This window comes from Acartia tonsa, chromosome 12 (genome assembly GCF_053477335.1).
Source record: "Acartia tonsa isolate MP-2025a chromosome 12, ASM5347733v1, whole genome shotgun sequence".
Taxonomy (NCBI): Eukaryota; Metazoa; Arthropoda; class Copepoda; order Calanoida; family Acartiidae; genus Acartia; species Acartia tonsa.
Window position 1 is genome coordinate 16,668,834 of NC_137271.1, and position 18,891 is coordinate 16,687,724.

General features: G+C 30.3%; 1 protein-coding gene across 1 annotated transcript; it reads left to right on the forward strand.

Annotated features, from left to right (window-relative positions):
- The first annotated feature begins 1,140 nt into the window (after positions 1 to 1,140).
- LOC145333531 (uncharacterized) lies at positions 1,141 to 12,199 on the forward strand. The gene is made up of 11 exons (XM_080178687.1): positions 1,141 to 1,193; positions 5,000 to 5,068; positions 5,501 to 5,636; positions 6,095 to 6,114; positions 7,225 to 7,278; positions 8,475 to 8,541; positions 9,068 to 9,123; positions 9,503 to 9,573; positions 10,091 to 10,130; positions 11,180 to 11,253; positions 11,593 to 12,199. The coding sequence occupies exons 1-9, from the start codon at positions 1,155 to 1,157 to the stop codon at positions 10,113 to 10,115; spliced, it is 537 nt and encodes a 178-aa protein (XP_080034813.1). The 5' UTR covers positions 1,141 to 1,154; the 3' UTR covers positions 10,116 to 10,130; positions 11,180 to 11,253; positions 11,593 to 12,199.
- The last annotated feature ends 6,692 nt before the right edge of the window (positions 12,200 to 18,891 follow it).

Consider the following 18,891-nt stretch of genomic DNA (forward strand, 5'->3'; position numbering starts at 1 on the left):
TTGATTGGTTGGCTAATCAAGTACAGTGTTTAAACGTATCAAACATAAAGTGTAATCTAGAGATCATATAATTTAGTATATTATCATTGGGGATGTATATCAATTTATTCCTTAATATCCTGGTATCTAAGCTATTACGCAGGAAAAAAAAGAAATAAAAATATTTTTAAAACCTAGCCTGACTTGAGTTAGTTGGTTTGGCATAAACATTTTTATCTCAGTTTACTCTTCAACATAAACCCTTGTTAAGCCAAGCCTTTAATAATAGTCACGAGATTTTTGTGTGTGATTTAAACATTAAAAAAGTTATCAAATAAATAAAATTTGTGTTATTTTTAAAGTACAACATTCAACCAAAAGAAAACATTAGAAATTTTTACTGAAATATAAAAAAAATGATAAATAGTTATTTATGGCATCACATTATAAACAGCTTTCCGGGGATATTAAAATGAAAAATTATCATATTATACCGGGCTACAAAACTGGTATTAATTTAATGATTTTTATTTTGATATTTGTGAAAATTTGTCTGTAATACAATGCTATACATGATTTTTCAGTGTGTCTAAGAAGAGGTTCTAATCCAGCGGATATTAATCGGTTTCGAAAAATACTGGAAAATGATTTAATTATATTAACCAATTAAAACTGTATAAACTTAAAGAAATGTGTATATGAAATTCATGAGAATAATTTTCAGAAATCTTATAATTTAAAAGAAATTTTAAATATATAACTAAACAAGATTCTTTATGATAGATTTAATTAATTTTTATTTTATGTAATTCTAATTTACAAACCTAATTTTTTTTAGACACGCCTACTCAAAACTATTCTTGTTAAAATGGATAAAGGATATATTTGGATATATTGACATGGGAAATTTGTCGTCAATTTAGCTTGATAAAACGGACCTCATTTTTTTGGTCAGTTCGTTCATACAGTAGGAGGGGAGGAAATGGAGTAAAGGGGTTTAACGGGGTGGATCGTTATTTTAGCAAGCTGAGAGCATTACTTTATCAGAGTACATGAAAATCTGGTGCAACATCCAAGTAATAATATATATATTTCTATTAACTTAAATTCTTATTGTTTTTTAATTATTTTAGAACCAGTAAAACAATGTATTTAATTTTCAGAATTGATATAAAATGGGCTTCGCCGAGTCTAAATTTAAAGTTAGAAATCAGGTAAAGTATAAAAATCAGAGAGGGAGGGAACATTTGTCTGTTTATTACACTAGTCCCCAAAGTTTTATAATACCATTTTTTTTATTGTTGGTTTAACAACTTTAGGAACTTTTATTGAATTTTAATTGCTTAGTTTATTATGAGTGTCCAAACGTTTTAACAACCACTAATTGTAATCTACAGAAGGGGTAATTTTATGTATCATCAATGCAGATGTACATCAAAATCAAATTATTGGCCAATGTCTTATCACTTTAGATAACTTTATAAAAATATAATCAAAGCAAAATATAAAAAAAAGCTGGCTTAGAACCCGAGACTCAATAGTACTTGAATATCCACAATTTTTCCAATAGTAATTTAGTATCAACACCTATTCGGATAAATTACCCAAATAGAATGGTGAAATACAAGTAAACTACCGGCTTCGCCCCTAGCCTCTAGGGGGCTTTGCCCCAAGATGTGATAAAAAAATTAAGGCGAAATTCGTAAAAGGACCAGGGAAATGTTCTGCAAAAAAAAGAACCAAGGAAATGTTCTGCAAAAAAAAGGACCAAGGAAATGTTCTGCAAAAAAAGGACCAAGGAAATGTTCTGCAAAAAAAAAAAAAAATCGGGGGGGAATTTTTTGTTTTTTGGGGGTTGGGGGTGTCCCATCCCCCAAGAAAATAGCCTAAAACCACCACAGGACCAGTAGGTATATCCCCTGAAGAGTAGAATCCGATCGGTTCAGTGGTTACCGAGATCTTAATCTTCAGACGGACGGACGGACGGACAGACAGACATCAAGCTACTTTGTATTATAGATATTTTAGAGATAAATTTTATGTAAAACAAATATTTAAATTAAAGCTACATTTTATGGATACCTTTACTAACTCTCAAGCACACAATAACTTTGATAATATGTCTTTAAAACTAAAAGCACAAGGACGTCTTAGCTTTTTAGTTTCTCTATTTCGCCTCTATTTATTGTATAACTTTCAGGGACAATAAAATTGCTTTCTAATGAATTGTCATAATCAAGTATTATGCAAAGTAAAGGTGGTGGTGCCAAAAAAATAATAATCCAGTTGAAAATTATTTACATTAAACTGTATAGAAATAAAGGGACTAGCCAATGAAATAAATTTGAATTCCTTTAAAAAATATTAAATAAATGGCTCACGAAGCTTAAAAATGTAAATCAATTATAATCTGTTGAAGAAAAACAGAAAAAAACATATATTAATTCAATAATTTCAAGTTTTGTAACACTTTTCATGACTTTAATTCAAAACAAACATATAAAGGGTGAGGCTTTTTGATAATTTTTTTGCATCTTTTCGAACATAATCATAATACTACTTAAACACAACAAAAAGTGATAACATTTTTTTTCTAAAAAAACGTTTCAGGGTAACTACGTCCCTGACAATTGCTTCTGGATGAAAACCATACAGAATACGCTTAACTCTTTAGTATTAGGACTAGCGGCTGCACTTCTAGACTTCAGGGGCTCCGCTCTACAACGGGAATACAAAAGCTTAAAACCATTTTTTCCTTGAAACAAACAAAATATTCTACTTTGAAATAGAAGATATATTTTTTCATTTGATCATGACTAAATCTCTGTGGAAAATAACCAACGTAACATCCTATGTTTTTGTCAAGAAAATCAAATAATTACGGAGATCAAAATTTTCCCACGACTGCAGACAAGTGTCCTGACAAAATATTTTCAAAACAAAACAACACTCTCATGGATTTCTTAAAAACAATCTATATATGATAACATTAATTTCCTAACAGAGTATAGTTATATATCGTATCGTATTATAGACAGCTTTCCATGGATATTAAAATAAAAAAGATAAAAGATTAAAACCAGTTTTGTTAGTGTGTTAAATCTTTTCCCGAAAACTGTTAACTATCCCTAATTATTATTAAGAATTTAGTTTTCATTGTAATAATTATAATATAATGATTATAATTACAGTACAAAAAGGACATTTTCTTTAAAAATGCGTTTTCTCCCTTATTTTTTTGTTTCGCTACTCGTCAAATTTAAGTTAGTCATCTTAAATGTTATTACTTTAAAAAATTGCGTAAGATTTTTCTTTAGTGTTAATTAAAAAATGCAATGTAAATGTGAAAAAATTATGATAAAAAATTATTAAATTCATTGTTATTTTGACAAAGTCAGACAAATTCTTGATTTTTGATGTAATTCATTTTTTCACAAAATTTATTAAATTTGCATTGGGCATTATGATTGGTCCTACCTATTAGAAGTAAAGCTACTATATAAGTGTTGATGCAAATAATTTGTTGAAAGTTAATACTTTTAAGTTGCTTCCAAAAAGGACCTGTCGAGCATTCAACCCCCCTTATTTTTCAAAGGGGGGTTTTTCTACACTATGCCTACCAACACCTGTGGTACATAATATGACCTAACCTGAAGGGGAATCGGAAGATTATTTGTGCTCAAAAAGGCACTTTGATGGAAATCCTGTTAATTTAATTGATACACTCAAATCAAAATGAAAAGAAATGAAATAATTTTTTTTTATGTAATAACTTTATAAGACTAAGCAAATTAATTGCATAAAACAATGAATTTTAGAACCATTTGGCACTTTAGCTTAACAGAAAGAATTCAAGTCTAGGCAAGGCATGGACAGTTCTATTATTTTTCTGTTCATGAGTTAATGGAAACTGCATAAAAAATTTAATGCAAATTTTCATGCAATATTTTGCACTTTTTTCTTTGCTTTGATGTCAAAAGGATGTTTATCCTCAAAAGATCCTAAAAAGATTTTTTCTATTTCATAGCATTTTATAGGCCTTGAAATGTCGAGTCAATAAAAATGACGAAGCCCATCTGTAAGGTAGACGATTCCTATATGACGTCATATAAAGGGAAAAGAAAAAGGGAAACGTGGTGGAAGAAAATCTCTTCAAAAGAGATGTGAGAAAAGGGAATCGTCTTCCTCACAGTGCAGTGGGACAGATTGGGCTTCGTCAATAAAAATACGTACTAGACCATAGACATAGAGCATTATGCCCAATCCTATTGTATAAAGTAGTAACCTTTTTTTGTCTGTAGCAAAGGATCTCGCTAACCGCTGAATCTATATTGTTCTCCTTTACAGTGAAGCTTTTTTTGGGTCCAAGGAAGGTTTATAACTATTTTGAGGCGGGTATCTCCACCCTCCAAAGATAAATCATCCCCCAATTTAAAAAAAAAAATTATAAGTATTTTTCCCCTTAATTACCCCTACAGGCTTATAGGGGCGTAGCCACTAAAAAGCAAATAAAAGAGAAAAAATCTACAAGGAAAATGAAAGAATAATGGGTTTTGCTCGTCAGACCCCGGTTAGTACAAATATCAGTGTAACTATAAGAAAATCTTGTTAGAGTGACCTTCACAATATTGTCCTTTTTTCAAATGTTTCTATTTTGATGGTTTAGCAATAATACTCAGGTCACCAGTCAACAGTCAGATACAGAACTATAAAGTAGCTTTTTTCAGGGATATAAAGAAATAAGAAATTGGCCGAAAAATTTATGTATGTACAATGTACGTACATCCCCAATAATTGTAAACAAAATGTTAAAAAATATATAGCATGTTATTAAATTCAATTTTCCCCGAATATTAAAATAGATATCATACGATATATACCAGTTTTGTTAGCATAGGACTTCTGCCCCTCGGGTCTAACAAAACTGGTTTTAAGCTTATTTTAATTTCCGCGGAAAGCTTTCTATAATGCGATGCGCTAAATATCTATAATAACTGTTTAAACTAAAAAATATATTTAGACAGAATCAGATATATGGGTCAAGCTCTCAGAACAAAAAACTGAATTTGATCAAAAAATCAAAACTAGTGTAAGTATATTTTTTCTTGAAGATTTATTGTAAAATTATTTTTCACAAAAGTTTAGCAACATCCATAACAAGTATGGAATCTATGAGCTCGGTTCTCAGAACAGAAACTTTAAGAAAATCACGAAGCCTTAAAATAAGGTTAATTTATTTTGAAGCATGACCGAAATGCAGACGGACAAAACAATGTATAGACTAAATGCGCAAATTTCATGGGAATCTTTACTTAAAAATTCTGCAATCAAATTTCCCTTATAGCGTTACGGACTGACTGACTGACTCTCGGACTGGCTGAATGACGGACAGACAAAGTAAGTTACAGAGATGCTTCGCTACTCAAAAGAATAGATGACAAATAAGGTTCTTTTTGGTAAAGGTATGTATGCATACTTTCACTTTTTTTTCTTTCTGAAACATAATCTAATTAATTTTCAGATGCTAAACCATGCAAACGATTTCTTGAGGAAAACCATAAAATCTAAAAAGCTGAACAGATTTGGTAATGGCAGATCAAGTATAGATGAGGATCACCAACAAAGATGCGTTGTCACCCTTAATCCTGAAGCTAAAGGTAAGTGGATCTAGTGTAGATTAATAATGGATGTATAAATATACGTGGATATTATGATAGGAGTTTCTAACATGGACATAACTTATTGGTCAATTAGTTCCTCCTGGGAGGCGAGGGGATGGGGTAAAGGGGGTGGATCGTTATTTTAGCCAGCTACAAATTTGAACATATTAAAGTACATGATAATCTGAAAATAAATCCATTAGATTAACCAAAAATAAGTTTCTAATAAGAAATGTTATTAGGCCCCTACAATTAAATAGAAATATAATATGAACATTCTAGAGTTGTATCTCCTAACCAGCTTAAAAACTTAAAATTCAAAAGGTTATATGGATACTGCCAAAAAAGAATAGGATTCATAAAACATTAATTCATAGATTTAGTTTATAAAACGATGTTCAAAACATTTAATTTTATATGACTATCATAGTTTAATTTTTTTTATTTATGTCTAGAATTCAAGCTGATTGGAGCTCAGGGACAAATTCGATTTTAAAAATAATTTAAAAAGAAATAAAATGTTTCATAATATATAAGTACTTCTAAATTCTAAAAATGGGTCTAATAATTTCTTTTCATTAAAGGGACTGTGAACGTAAATTTTTCTCATCTTAATATCAAATCTTAACATTATCTCATTCATAATATCTCACAGATAGAGCAAAACGCGCTTTTGTTTGCTTAAAAAACGGCTTTTTCCGACGATTTTAATAAGGTAAAGGGAAAGGAAGAAATTTTCCGTATTATATAAAATGTGCATTAAATTGCTTTTTTCTTCCATTATAGCTAAAATTAAACTTTTTCACATAGTTCTGGATTTTTCCTAACGGTTAAGCTGACTTTTAACATAATCCTTGCTTTAAACCAATGTATAGTTACTTAGAAATTGATAAAATAAGCAATATTTTTTATTGAAAACCAAATACAATAACAAAGCTAGAAACAGGTTATTTTATTAGTATCCATTTAACTTTAGATGGCCCATCTCTCGCCCACCTTTAATTACAAATTTGTAAATAATAAAGACGCAATATTTCTTCATAAACAGTCTGATAAAAGTGCAAACTAATTCTCGAAAGTGGGTTATTTATTGTCCAACACAATAAAAAGGGATATTCTTATTTTAAATAACCTATGAGATTCAACCCTTTGTAGACAGTGGGGTATTTTTTTGTCAATAATACGAATTTAAAATAGGTCTTTATTACCTAATTACTACGTTCTAAAAAATCTAATTAGCAATTTTATATCATAAAATAAATCCTTAACAGTAAGTAAATTGTTTCAACTATATATGACAAGTTAAATATTCCTACAAACATTATAAGAAACAAAAACGTTAAGATTTTCCCTGGTTTTTCCTTTTTCCCTTCCAAAATACCATAAAATCAAGGCTTTATTTCTGGATATTTTTGTTAATAGGACGTTTTTGGTTGATCAGTGTAGTGAAATGTGCTTAGAAAATGTTAAGATTTGATAATCAGATGAGAAATATTTACGTTCACACTCCCTTTAAAATCATATATTTAAAAAAATATATTACAAATAAGATATTTTGAAAATTGAATTGCTTGCTTTAAATCCACAGACAACCTATAGAAGTACAAAACTTAGAAGACTGATGGAAACTACAGAAAAGGTATAAACAATAAAATAAAGTAACATGATGTTTTTCTGTGTGTCTGTGTGTTTTTACCTAAGAATCTCGCTAACCGCTGAACCGATTGGGTTCTCCTTAACAGGGTAGCTTCTCATAGGTCCCTGGAAGGTTTATAACTATTTGGGGGGAGGGTACCAGCCTCCACCCCCCCCCCCAAGAGAAATCACAAAAATCGTATTTTTTTCTCGAATAAAGACTCCTAAAGACTAACATTGCAAAGTGTCTTATTATTTTTTTTAAAACCAAACATTTAAAGTCCCACTAGAGGCCTCTTGGGGCATAGCCGCTAGTAAACAATAAAGCGTGAAAATATACCAGTCATTTACTAAGTATATTTGCGATAACTTTTATTTAATAGATTCTTCCAATTTTTAACATTTACAAAACAGCCTGCTATATTGCTTAAAGATCCATGTCAGATCTATATAGGAAATAAATGTCTATAAATGAGCTCAAGTTTTCCAAGGAAAATATGTTCAAAACTCATAGTGCTCCAATAATCCTCATTAAATTCTCATTGACCAAAGCGATAAAACCTTTATTCTATTTGTTTATGGAATGAATAAAGTTTTTCAATCCATGTTGATATTTGAATTACATTGACGTATTTAATCTTGATTTAATAAACAAAAAATATACGTTCATAATATAGAAAATCAAAGAAAACTCTGTTTTAAAAGAATTCGATTGTGGCGACACTTCCGTAGTGTTCAAATATTAAAACTAAAATTTTAATCATATTAACCCTTTGGTGATGGTAATGTAAATAAAAAATATAATTGAAGAAATATTTTTAAAATCATTTAAAATATTAAATATTTACTTCTTTCTTTTAGATAGTAATGGCGAGGGAGAAAAATTGAAATAGATAAATAGATATGTACTTATAGAAAACTAGCCAATAGTGAGATAGTTATATCGAGCCAACTCTAGTAAAACATATTTTGGACTTCAACATCTGTTAATTTTGTAAGATGGTGGACAACTAGGGTAGTGGATCCACCCCCTGTCAATGAAATTACACTCCTCTTGTCTGAATTACACACACCTTAAGATCAGCCTTTCCCCTCGATTTTGGTTTCATTGGGGTGTCAATTTTTTTAATGCGCTTTGACGTACCCCCTACAGAACCCTGTGCACACCATCTAAATAACATACCAATTGTTTATATTTAGATGTATCTTACAGTGCTATCACAAAAATTCTTGATACAGACAGTCCTTGCCAAAGAATCAGTATTAGGTAAGTTAAATTTATCCAAGCAGGCCCTTACCTTCGTTAGTATGGCTTACATAAAGTGATTTATATAATTGTTTTGGCTTTACTAATTTTAGGGAGATTGAGCTTATATTTTCGCCCCTTTCTTGCCAAAAATATCTATTAAATTAAGGCAATGGACAAAGCTTTCCTAGAAGTCAAGATACATTTGTTAGTGTTCAAAGCATTAGCATGTCAAAAACCCTTATTTTTTCGACCCCTTATGAAATATACCAAACCCCCCCTGGCAAAATCATATGCACGCGACTGGTTTAAAGATGGACGATAAAATGTAAATTAATTTCAGGTAGAAAGAACGATTAGAAATTAATTTTCCAGTAAGGCTTCGAACCCGATAAATATTCTCTGGATTATAATCGGTTCTCAGCCATACTGAAAAATCATATACACATAATTTTCCACGAATATTAAAAGGAAGCCGCGGCTTGTAGGAAATATATATTATTATTATTATTATTATAAATCGAATTGATAATGATATTTTTTCTAGATAAAATTCCTGAGAAAAGAGATGGACCTGCATATAATTTGGTCTTTAAAAATAAGGTTCATACATTTTTATATCTTTTACTTGCCGAAAGTATTCCTCTTTGTTAGAATTATAAGCATCACAAAAATACTACCAACTTGTCATGGATGATTGTACAATATATACGTGGATATTAAGACAGGGAAAAAATTCTCGCTCATTTAGGTTGCTATCATGGCCATCATCTATTGGTCAGTTCGTTCATCTAATAGGAGAAGAGGTGATAGGGTAAATGGAGAGGAATAGGTTATCGTTATTTTAGCCAGCTATACTATTCACTTTATTATAGAACATGGAAATCTGGTGTAACATCCAAGAAATAGTATATCGATTTTTTTTCATTTTTATTTAAAAGTAAAAATATAATTTTTAAGTATTACTACTACTAATTATCAGGAACTGAAGCCTCCACCAAAGAAGAAAATAGAAATCTCCTTGAATCAATCTGAAAGTGCTTACCTTTTAAGGTAATAATATTAAATTACCAAATTTATTAGCAGCTGCGCCCTAGCATCTAGGCAAGGACGTTCAAGGGGAAGGGGTAAAGGGGTGATTACCCCTCTCCCCCCCCAAAAAAAAAATAGTTTTCATTTTACCCCCCCCCCCCATTTTAAATTTACCCCTATATAAAAAATTTGCAATTTTACCCCCCCCAAAAAAAAATAAAAAATAAAAAAGCTTGGACGCCCCTGCATCTAGGTACTTTGTATTCAAAGGGGTAACAGGGACCAGAAATATAAATTAAACCCATCCCAAGACCTATGCTTCATAGCAAAAAAAAACCTTACCACTTAAGGATTAATGTGATTCCTTTATATTATTTTATTCTCTGTACTTAACCTAACCTAAACTATTCTAAATCAATTATTCTTGCACTTTATTAGATCTTTCCCAATTATTTTATTTTTTTTTGTTGAAAAATCCCGTAGGAGGGATAATACCAATAAGATTATTATGGACAGAAAAAATATATTTATTTTTAAGGATTGACGGGGTTCTGATCGATTGACTAGAGGTGACAGCCAGGAAAATCATTAACAAACTTTGGTCAAGGGCTTTTGTGATCATAACAACGCATTAAAAAAAAGTTATTCGAAGAAAGATAAAACGGACAAACGAACATTAACATTTGTAGAGTGTCAGAACTGAATAAGCAGAATATACATAAACTTCTAAGTCTAAACTAAATTAAAAAAAAAATTGTTGCAAACTGCGTAAATACAGGATACTGTTTAAGGACATACAAACATTTTTAGGACTAGATTATTGAGATGCTTCGCGTATTAACTAAATCACATAGATATTTTTATTTAAAAAGTTAAAAATCAACTTGTTTTAAATGAACGTACGAACATTCTGATTAGTTATTAGAGTTGCTATGTTTTCTAAATTGTTCCTAACAACTACAGGAATCACCATGCCAATCGATTTAGCAATTCTAACATGCCTAAATTACCGATAAGAGATATCCATTACGGACGAATAGACCGACCATAATTATAGAAAAGCTTCGCTTTAAATAAGATTAAGAATGTCGATCTGTAAGTACTTAAAACTTCTGCCCCAACTCTTATTTCTCTGTATACAGCTCTTTATAGGTACACAATCATGGCTTTTATCCATTGTGTTAGAGTTCAAATTCTTATTAATGGTTGTAGAATATAAGTGGATATTATGACAGTCGAAAAAAGTGTCGTCAAGTTAGCTTGCTAAGATGGAAATCGTTCTTTCATCCAGTAGGTAAAGGGAGTAAATGCAAGTTATCGTTACTATAGTCCGATACAAGTTTCACTATATTAGAGAACTAAAAAGCTGGTGGATTCTCCAAGTAATAATATATCCTTTATCTTATCCCTCAGAAGGGAAATATTGTAGCGGGACAAAGTGTTTGAAAAATCACCCATGTGCCGTCATAAAAATGAGGGAGATGAGAGGAGAAGTGGGGAAGAAAACCCCTAAAAAAGAGATGGATAATCCCTCATTTTTATGACGTCACATGGCTGATTTTTGAGACACTTTGTCCCACTACAGAAATTATCCCTTGAAAAAATGTTTGTAAATGAGTGTACCTGAAGAGAGGGCACTGAACTGACCTTGACGGTCGAGGATTCCAAACAGGATCTGTTCAGGTCTAATCTGGCTGTCGGGTAAGTCAGTTTTAATTACGTATGTTAGTTGTTACTAGGAGGTTCGAATCTCGGTAAGGTAAAGTATTATATGCAAGGTAACTCTATAATCAAATCCTAAAAGTGAAATAATGTCCTTTTATTTACACAATTTTGCAACAAATTTATATACAATTTCGTTTAGACTTAGAAAGTAATATTCTGCCTTTTAAGTTCTGACACTCTACAAGAGTTATTGTTACCAATGTATGATATAACAATAATAAGATCAAATAGAAGATTAAATAGGTTTATAAAATTACAAATTATGACAAATAATAGAGTTATGAAAAATGCTTTTTTTATCATCATCTGTTTTAGAATTGAAGAAAATCTTGGTGGCAAATTGTCTTGTGAGTTTAAAGAGGGAAAACTAGTCTTATCATCAAAATGTCCAAATATTGATCACTGTGATGAACAAGTTATCAGCCTCTAGTTTAATTATATCCTTATAATAAAGTAACAGGATGTTTGTGTGTTTGTATGTTTGTACCGAAGGATCTCGCTAACCGCTGAACCGATCGGGTTCTCCTTAACAGGGTTTTTCTCATAGATCCTGTGAAGGTTTATAACTATTTTGGGGGAGGGTACCACCACCCTCCCTAGAGAAATTAAATTTTTAAAAATTTCTCGATTTTAGAAAGAAAAAATAAACGTCAAACGCAAAATAACCATATTTTAAAAAAACATTTAAAGTGCCACTAGAGGCCTCTAGGGGCGTAGCCGCTAGTGTATAATAAAACTGGGCTTTTCGATTTTCTGACACAACCAAATATGAAAAATAACAGTTTCCTAAAAGTGCTTTTATGGGGAGCTTAAAAGTAGTTCATCTTTGAAACTCATAAAAGTACTTAGAAGCTTTTTCTAAATTAATATTGATATTTTAAGATTTTTTCATACAAAATGAAATAGTTATAACTAATTTTTCTTTCACTACTCCTTTCCCAGAGCATTTTTTTGAAAATATAAATGTATTTTTACAGAGAACAATGACATACATTTTTTTGTATTACTTCTTGTTGTGTCAGAAAATCGGGAAAATGTTCTAAAATATCCAAATATAGGCTCTTTTTTAAGAAAACTTTTTGCCTTTATTCTATAATATATAGATTATGTAAATAATATTTAATTTTTAGAAGCGAAGCTACTCTATAATTCACGTTGTCTGTCCGTCAGTCCAACCGTGAGGAAATGGTATTCACACAGCTTCTACAGCATGACCCTCAAAAAAGTATTTTAAGGCATCTGCAGCCCTTATTTATCAATGAATTATTAAAAAATGCATATGTCCTATTCTCTATAGTATTCCACGTAAGTAGATAAAAAAATATTTTTTTACCTCCATTTACACCGGAGATTTTTAGTGCTAAAGTTTTGAAAAAGTGACTGAGGAAAAAGTAACTTTTAACATGATACGACTTTTTTAGCAAAATTAAGCTAGAAATCCTTTTATTTTTGTTACTAGCAGAAACTTTATACAAAAATGAAATAAAAAATTTAGTTTTTTAGTAAAAAGCATTTTTTTACACATATTTTTTGAGTCTTTTTAGTTTAATGATATTTTGAAAACTTACTTATTAGGCAAAATTGTTTAAGATTAAAAAACCAAATAAATCTCTATGAATATAGCAGGAAAATTGTTTTTGTTTCACAATCCTAACTTTAATAACAAAAAAGTTATAAAGAAAATAAAAATAACACATAATGATTTTTTAGTCTAAAAAGCTCAATTTACCCCTTATTAAATAATTGAGATGTCAGAAAAGTAGGCGGAGCAACTGTCATAATTAATCCTTTTCTATAAATAAGGGTTAATAAATAACCTAAAATTTGCAAATAATCAATTCATTCAGTAGTATTTTTTGCCATTAAAAATTGATATTTTTAGGTGTAATAAAAAAGAAATATTTAGTTAACTTGTTTTTCTTTATGTCTCATTATTCAATTGCCAGAAAAACATAATATAACCATCCAAAAAATAAGAGAAACAAAAAAAAATTCTTTTTCTCAGTCACTTTTTCAAAACTTTAGCTCTAAAAATCTCCGGTGTTAATGGAGGTAAAAAAAATATTTTTATATCTACTTACGTGGAATACTATGGAGAACAAGGACATATGCATTTTTTAATAATTCATTGAGAAATAAGGGCTGCAGATGCTTAAAAATACTTTTTTGAGGGTCATGCTGTATTAAAGCTAGATCTATGATTTTTTTTGTCAACATTCCCACCATTATGAGACATATTTGATGGTTCATGCAACAAAAGACAAAATTATTTTTAATTCAGGATTCGTGATTTTTTATCATTCTTAATATCTTTTAATCCTTCTCTCTCTTTCTTTTTTATGAAAACTAAACACTTGCTTGATTCACTTTTGCCATTCCATGTTTTTTGAGTTTCGCTACTTATGGATGTTGTGATCCTTGTAAAAATTAGAACACTGTGATTTATAACTTAATAGTCATTAAAATAATGCACATATTTGATTATTGATAATTTTAGAAAATGTAATATCTAAATGTTCCAAAATTTAATTTGGAAAGGTTAAAGGGGTATAGTCCCTTTCGTGGCAACGCACTTTAAAGGGCGATACTTCGTATTTTTACAGTAGCTTTTCTCCTATTTCTAGCCCATCTGGGGGGCTCTAACCAATTGCCTAACCCTGTGGGGCAATCACCTAACTCAATATAACCTAACCTAATCTAAAATAACCTATAAAAAAAAACATTTTAAAAATTACGACAAATCGCCTCTTAAGGGGCGTTGCCACTAAAGGGACTATTCCCGATTAACGTAATCAAAAGATAAAGTAAAAGTTATTTTAATTAAAAAACTGTATTGATTATTATCATTATGTCATAATTCATGTAAATTTTGACATAACTAATTAGATGCTAGTCTATTAATCATCATATCCTTATACTAAAGTAACAGGATGTCTATCTGTGTGTTTGTACCGAAGAATCTCGCTAACCGCTGAACCGATCGGGTTCTCTTCTCATAAGTCCTTTGAAAGTTTATAACTAATTTGGGGGAGGGTACCACCACCCTCCCAAGAGAAATCACACTAAATCGAATTTTTTTCTTCTCGAACAGCGACTCTTACGTAACATTGCAAAGTATCGTATAAATTTGATTGAGTCTCCTTCTCCCCCCCCCCAAATAATTTATTTTATTTTTATTTTAAATCTAAAATACGAAAAATTATGTTGATCAAACCTTTGGGACAAAGCCCAAAAGAGGCTAGGGGCAAAGCTACTAGTAAACAATAAAGTAGTAAGATGTATGTCTCTCTGTCCTTCTTTTTGTCTACATTACTGCAAGCTATAGCTGGCAAATTTTGGCTCTTTTTTTCCTACTAGATTTGAAGGCTTTCTGAGAAATTCTGGATAAATCACAAACTCTAAATTTTGGTAATAGATTACCCGTTAATATTGATTGAATGATTTACATTTCTCAGGATCAAATTATAGAATAGGGTATGAGCCGCTTGTTATGTATTTGTAAATATATTCTAAATACACCTGTGTTTTGTACAAATATTTTTTATTTTCCATTTTAAACTTGATGTCAATAATTGAATAATCTCAAAATTTTTATTAATTGTTTTTCTCGTATTCATTCGAATCCGATGGATAGGGACCGGTTCTCATCCATACGAAAAAACTATGTCTAGCATCGCATTATATCCAGCTTTCTACGAATATAAAAATGTACAATCATAAGATTAAAATCAGTTTTTTTTTAGCCCCGAGGTGTACATTCTATATCTGCGGAAAGCTGTTTATAATACGATGCGAGAAATACCTATTATAATCAGTTGCTAATATATAACTCAAAAATATTCTTTAATTTCTTGATATATTTCTTTTCAGTTAACTCAGTAATGAAATTCTGTATTACATTTTCCAGTGTAGCTTCGAAACCGCTGGATATGAACCATCTTTCAGCCATACTGGAATTGAAAATTCATGTATTGCATCGTATTACAAACAAATTTCCAAGAATAATATAGGTAATAAAAATCATAAAATTAGTACACGTTTCATTAGCCCGGGCCATCGGACCTTCATGACTAATAAATCTGATTTTAATCTTACAATTTTTCATTTTAATATCTGTGGGATACGATGCGATAAATGACTAATGTGATTAGGATATTTATGTTTCTTTGTACAAATAAATTTACAATTCTTGCATCTAAATTTTGTTGTAAATGTATGTATTAATGATTTTTTAGCAATAAATTTACATTATTATTTCATCTCTTTTTAACTGTTTTTTTAAACCATGTATAAATCATTAATTGACCCATTTCAAAAATGATTCACATGGAATCAAAAGCTAAACCTACCAAGGGCTGTTTGATAATAGTTATTATCCCATGGTATTATAGACAGCTTTCCACGAATATTAAAATGAAAACTTATTAGATTAAAATTAGTTTTGTTAGCCCCGAAGGCCCGATGTAACAAAACTGGTATTACTATTATGATTTGTATTTTAATATGTATGGAAAATTGGTTGTAATACAATGCTATAATGATTTTTTTAGTATTATTAACATACTGTTCAGTTTTAAGCCCCCTCCTCTTCCCCGAAATAGAGATAAAAAGAATCTTAATTTGCAAAAGTTTACCAAAATGAAAGACGGTAGACGTGGAATCACCGAATTTGAAAATAGCCATTGGTTAGGTTAATTATGGCTTATTACAGTTTATGTTAGCCTGACGCTGTGGTTAGTCTAACGCTTAGGTCTGCAATCCCGAATTATTAGTAAACTATAATTTATTCAATTGTTTGTTTTTAGAATACACGTAGTTGCAATGAAAAAAAATGGACTTTGAATAAATGATAATTTTGACAGTAAAAATGACACCTACAAATCCTTGTCAAAACGTTTCATTTGTATCTATTTATAACATTTGTTTCATTTTTAAATCTTTAATTAGAAGTATTATATACATATAATATGACACACTATTATTTTTTTTATAGATTAACAAAAGATTTAAAGAGAAAAGTAAAGAACGAAAACTAAATTGTAATTGAAATAATATACTATTTTTTGAAGGAATGTCTTTGAGGTTATGGAACTAAAAATTCTAACCTAAAACTTCTGCTTGATGTCTAATAAAATGTCATTTATCGCGGTTGTACGCATTCATGCGTTATGTTGGAAGGGTGACAAGATATTCAGATATTCGCGATTTAAAAAAATTCATCATTATATATTATAGCGAATCAAACAATCTTGCAAGCAGCGCTTTTATCTTGCAGAGAAAAATAGTAAATCAATTAGCGAAAACTGAGATCTGAAAATTGCGTCACCCTTCTAACATGTAGATATATGTGGTCCATGACTTTAAATAGAAGAACAACGCTAAAATTTGAATGAAATGACAGCTTCTCTAATAGGTTCCAGTATTGAATTTTGGAGACACAACGGTGAAACCACCACTCCCGCCGTTTATTTGTTGCTTTTTCTCGCCAAATTAGACAATTATGAATCATTTAATTTGAAAAAAAGCAATAATTAATAAGGTCATGCATTTGTTTTAAAAAGCAATAATTATTAAGGTTATATGTACATTTGTTTGTGTAAATGAAATAATTATTTATAAATGCTATTTACACAGTCTAATTTTTTTTTTATAAACTATTGATTTCTAAGGTAATTATAGTCTTACTAGATAAAAGTAGTAACATTCAAGGTTGGAACAGAAAAAATTGCCCAGGTATTTTTTACAATGGATGTTTATTACTTGGATCTTACAACAAAGTGAACTCTGTAGAGGGCTAAAATAACGATCTCCCCCGTATACCCCATCCTCTTTCCTCCTACTGGATACACGGCCCTATTGATAAATACGGGTGAAAATTGCAACTTAAATTGACGACAATTTTTCTCCTGCTATATCATCCAAGTAAATTCTACTTCCGTTGTATTAAAATAATGAATATTTATAATGAGGCATCTTTTCTTGATATACACACAATTTTATATTTCATTAACTATTTATTTAAAGAACAAGTATTCTATTGCAGGGAAAGCCCTCTCCATCCCTCTCCCCCCCAAAAAAACGGTTCAAAGAAAGGGAAGACACTAAATTTGATTTGGTAGCGGCTACACTCCTAGAGGACACTATAAAGAATATTTACCTCACCAATTTTCTAATTTACTGCATAGTAAAATTTATCTTGGGCGGTTAGAGTTAATTTATTCAAAGATATAAAAAACTTTCCCCAGAATTTCGAGAGGAAAAGGACTTTTGACTACAAACTACACTATTACCCAAAATTTATAACAACCTTCTCTTAATCATAGGCTTAAAATTTTGGGTACTTTCGTATTTTAGGTTTAAAAAGAAAATTTTTTTTTGTGGGGGGATTTTTTTTTTGGGGGGGGGGGAGGGTTTGTTGACCCCTTTTTTTAATTTTAGTTTCAAAAGAAATAATATAGAACTAGGGTGTTGGGGGTCGGGTATTTTTTAAGTCCTTATCCTGCAGGTCTTCATAATCTAACCTAAAATAATAAGAAAAAACGAAAATCTAACCCTGCTATTTTTTTAAAATGTATTTCAAGTTTGAAGGTGTTTCAGTGCTTCAATGGACCCCTTAAGGTAAACCACCACTATTGTTTGTTTCAAACGCTGTATGCAAAGTACAAAACTTACATGTTTGAACTTTATAAAAGTACTTTTAATCAATGCTTTATTAAAAGCATAGCATTTATACGTTTAGCGACGGTCCACTTGTCACTTGAATTTAAACTTTGCATTGTGGTTCTTAAAGAAAAAAGTACAGTTTATAAATCTATAATTTCTATGATTATAACCAGAAAGTTACCAGTACATTTTATTTTTAAACTATTTTTATTCTTTTATCATAGTTTTTACAATGTTGTGAATCGTAGGAATATTAGACCCAATATTATAAGTGAAGCATCCCTTTAAACAGCTTTTTATATTCAAGAAGATTATTGTAAATTGTATCGGACTTACAAATAAATCTACTTCTAAATGGAGCTTTTCATATGCGTTTTTTGTTCCTTTGTATGGATGTATCATTTTTTGATCTTCGCTTTATGTTCTCATCCTTGTTTTTTAATGCATCAACAAAAAGTATGTTCTTTTATTTTATATTAATTATTAAAGGTACAGTATTAGACTATGATAAATTGAGCCTAAAATGTGTGTTAAGATCTCGTAGTTTATCGAGTCCTCTTAGACAGGTATCTACAACTTTGTGGTGCTAACTATTTTTTTAGCATATGAGTCCATTTCTGTTTGAATTCAAATAATCCTTTTATATAAAGTAGTAAGTATTATTTGTCTTTACCGAAGGATCCCGCTAACTGCTGAACTGATTTTGTTCTCCTTCACAGTTAAGCTTCTTATAGGTCCTGAGAAGGTTTTAAACTATTTTGGGGGAGGGTGTCTTCAACTCCTCTCAAATTTTGAATGGGATGAGGTCGACGTTTCCTCCTCCTACCTTAAGTAAAGTGCCCCTAGATGCTTCTAGGGGCGTAGCCGCTAGTTAAAAAATACAGTACTTAGCTATTTGACCTTTTTATTTATAATAACAAAAAAATAATGCTGAAGTAAATTTAAAAACGG

What these genes read in the sequence shown, in the direction of transcription:
- LOC145333531 (XM_080178687.1), top strand. Translation starts at nt 1,155, where the DNA reads ATGGGCTTCGCCGAGTCTAAATTTAAAGTTAGAAATCAG. An exon ending in AATTTAAAGTTAGAAATCAG is followed by an intron (nt 1,194 to 4,999) that starts GTAAAGTATAAA and finishes AAATATATTTAG; the next exon opens with ACAGAATCAGATATATGGGT. An exon ending in GAAAGTGCTTACCTTTTAAG is followed by an intron (nt 9,574 to 10,090) that starts GTAATAATATTA and finishes TTTATTTTTAAG; the next exon opens with GATTGACGGGGTTCTGATCG.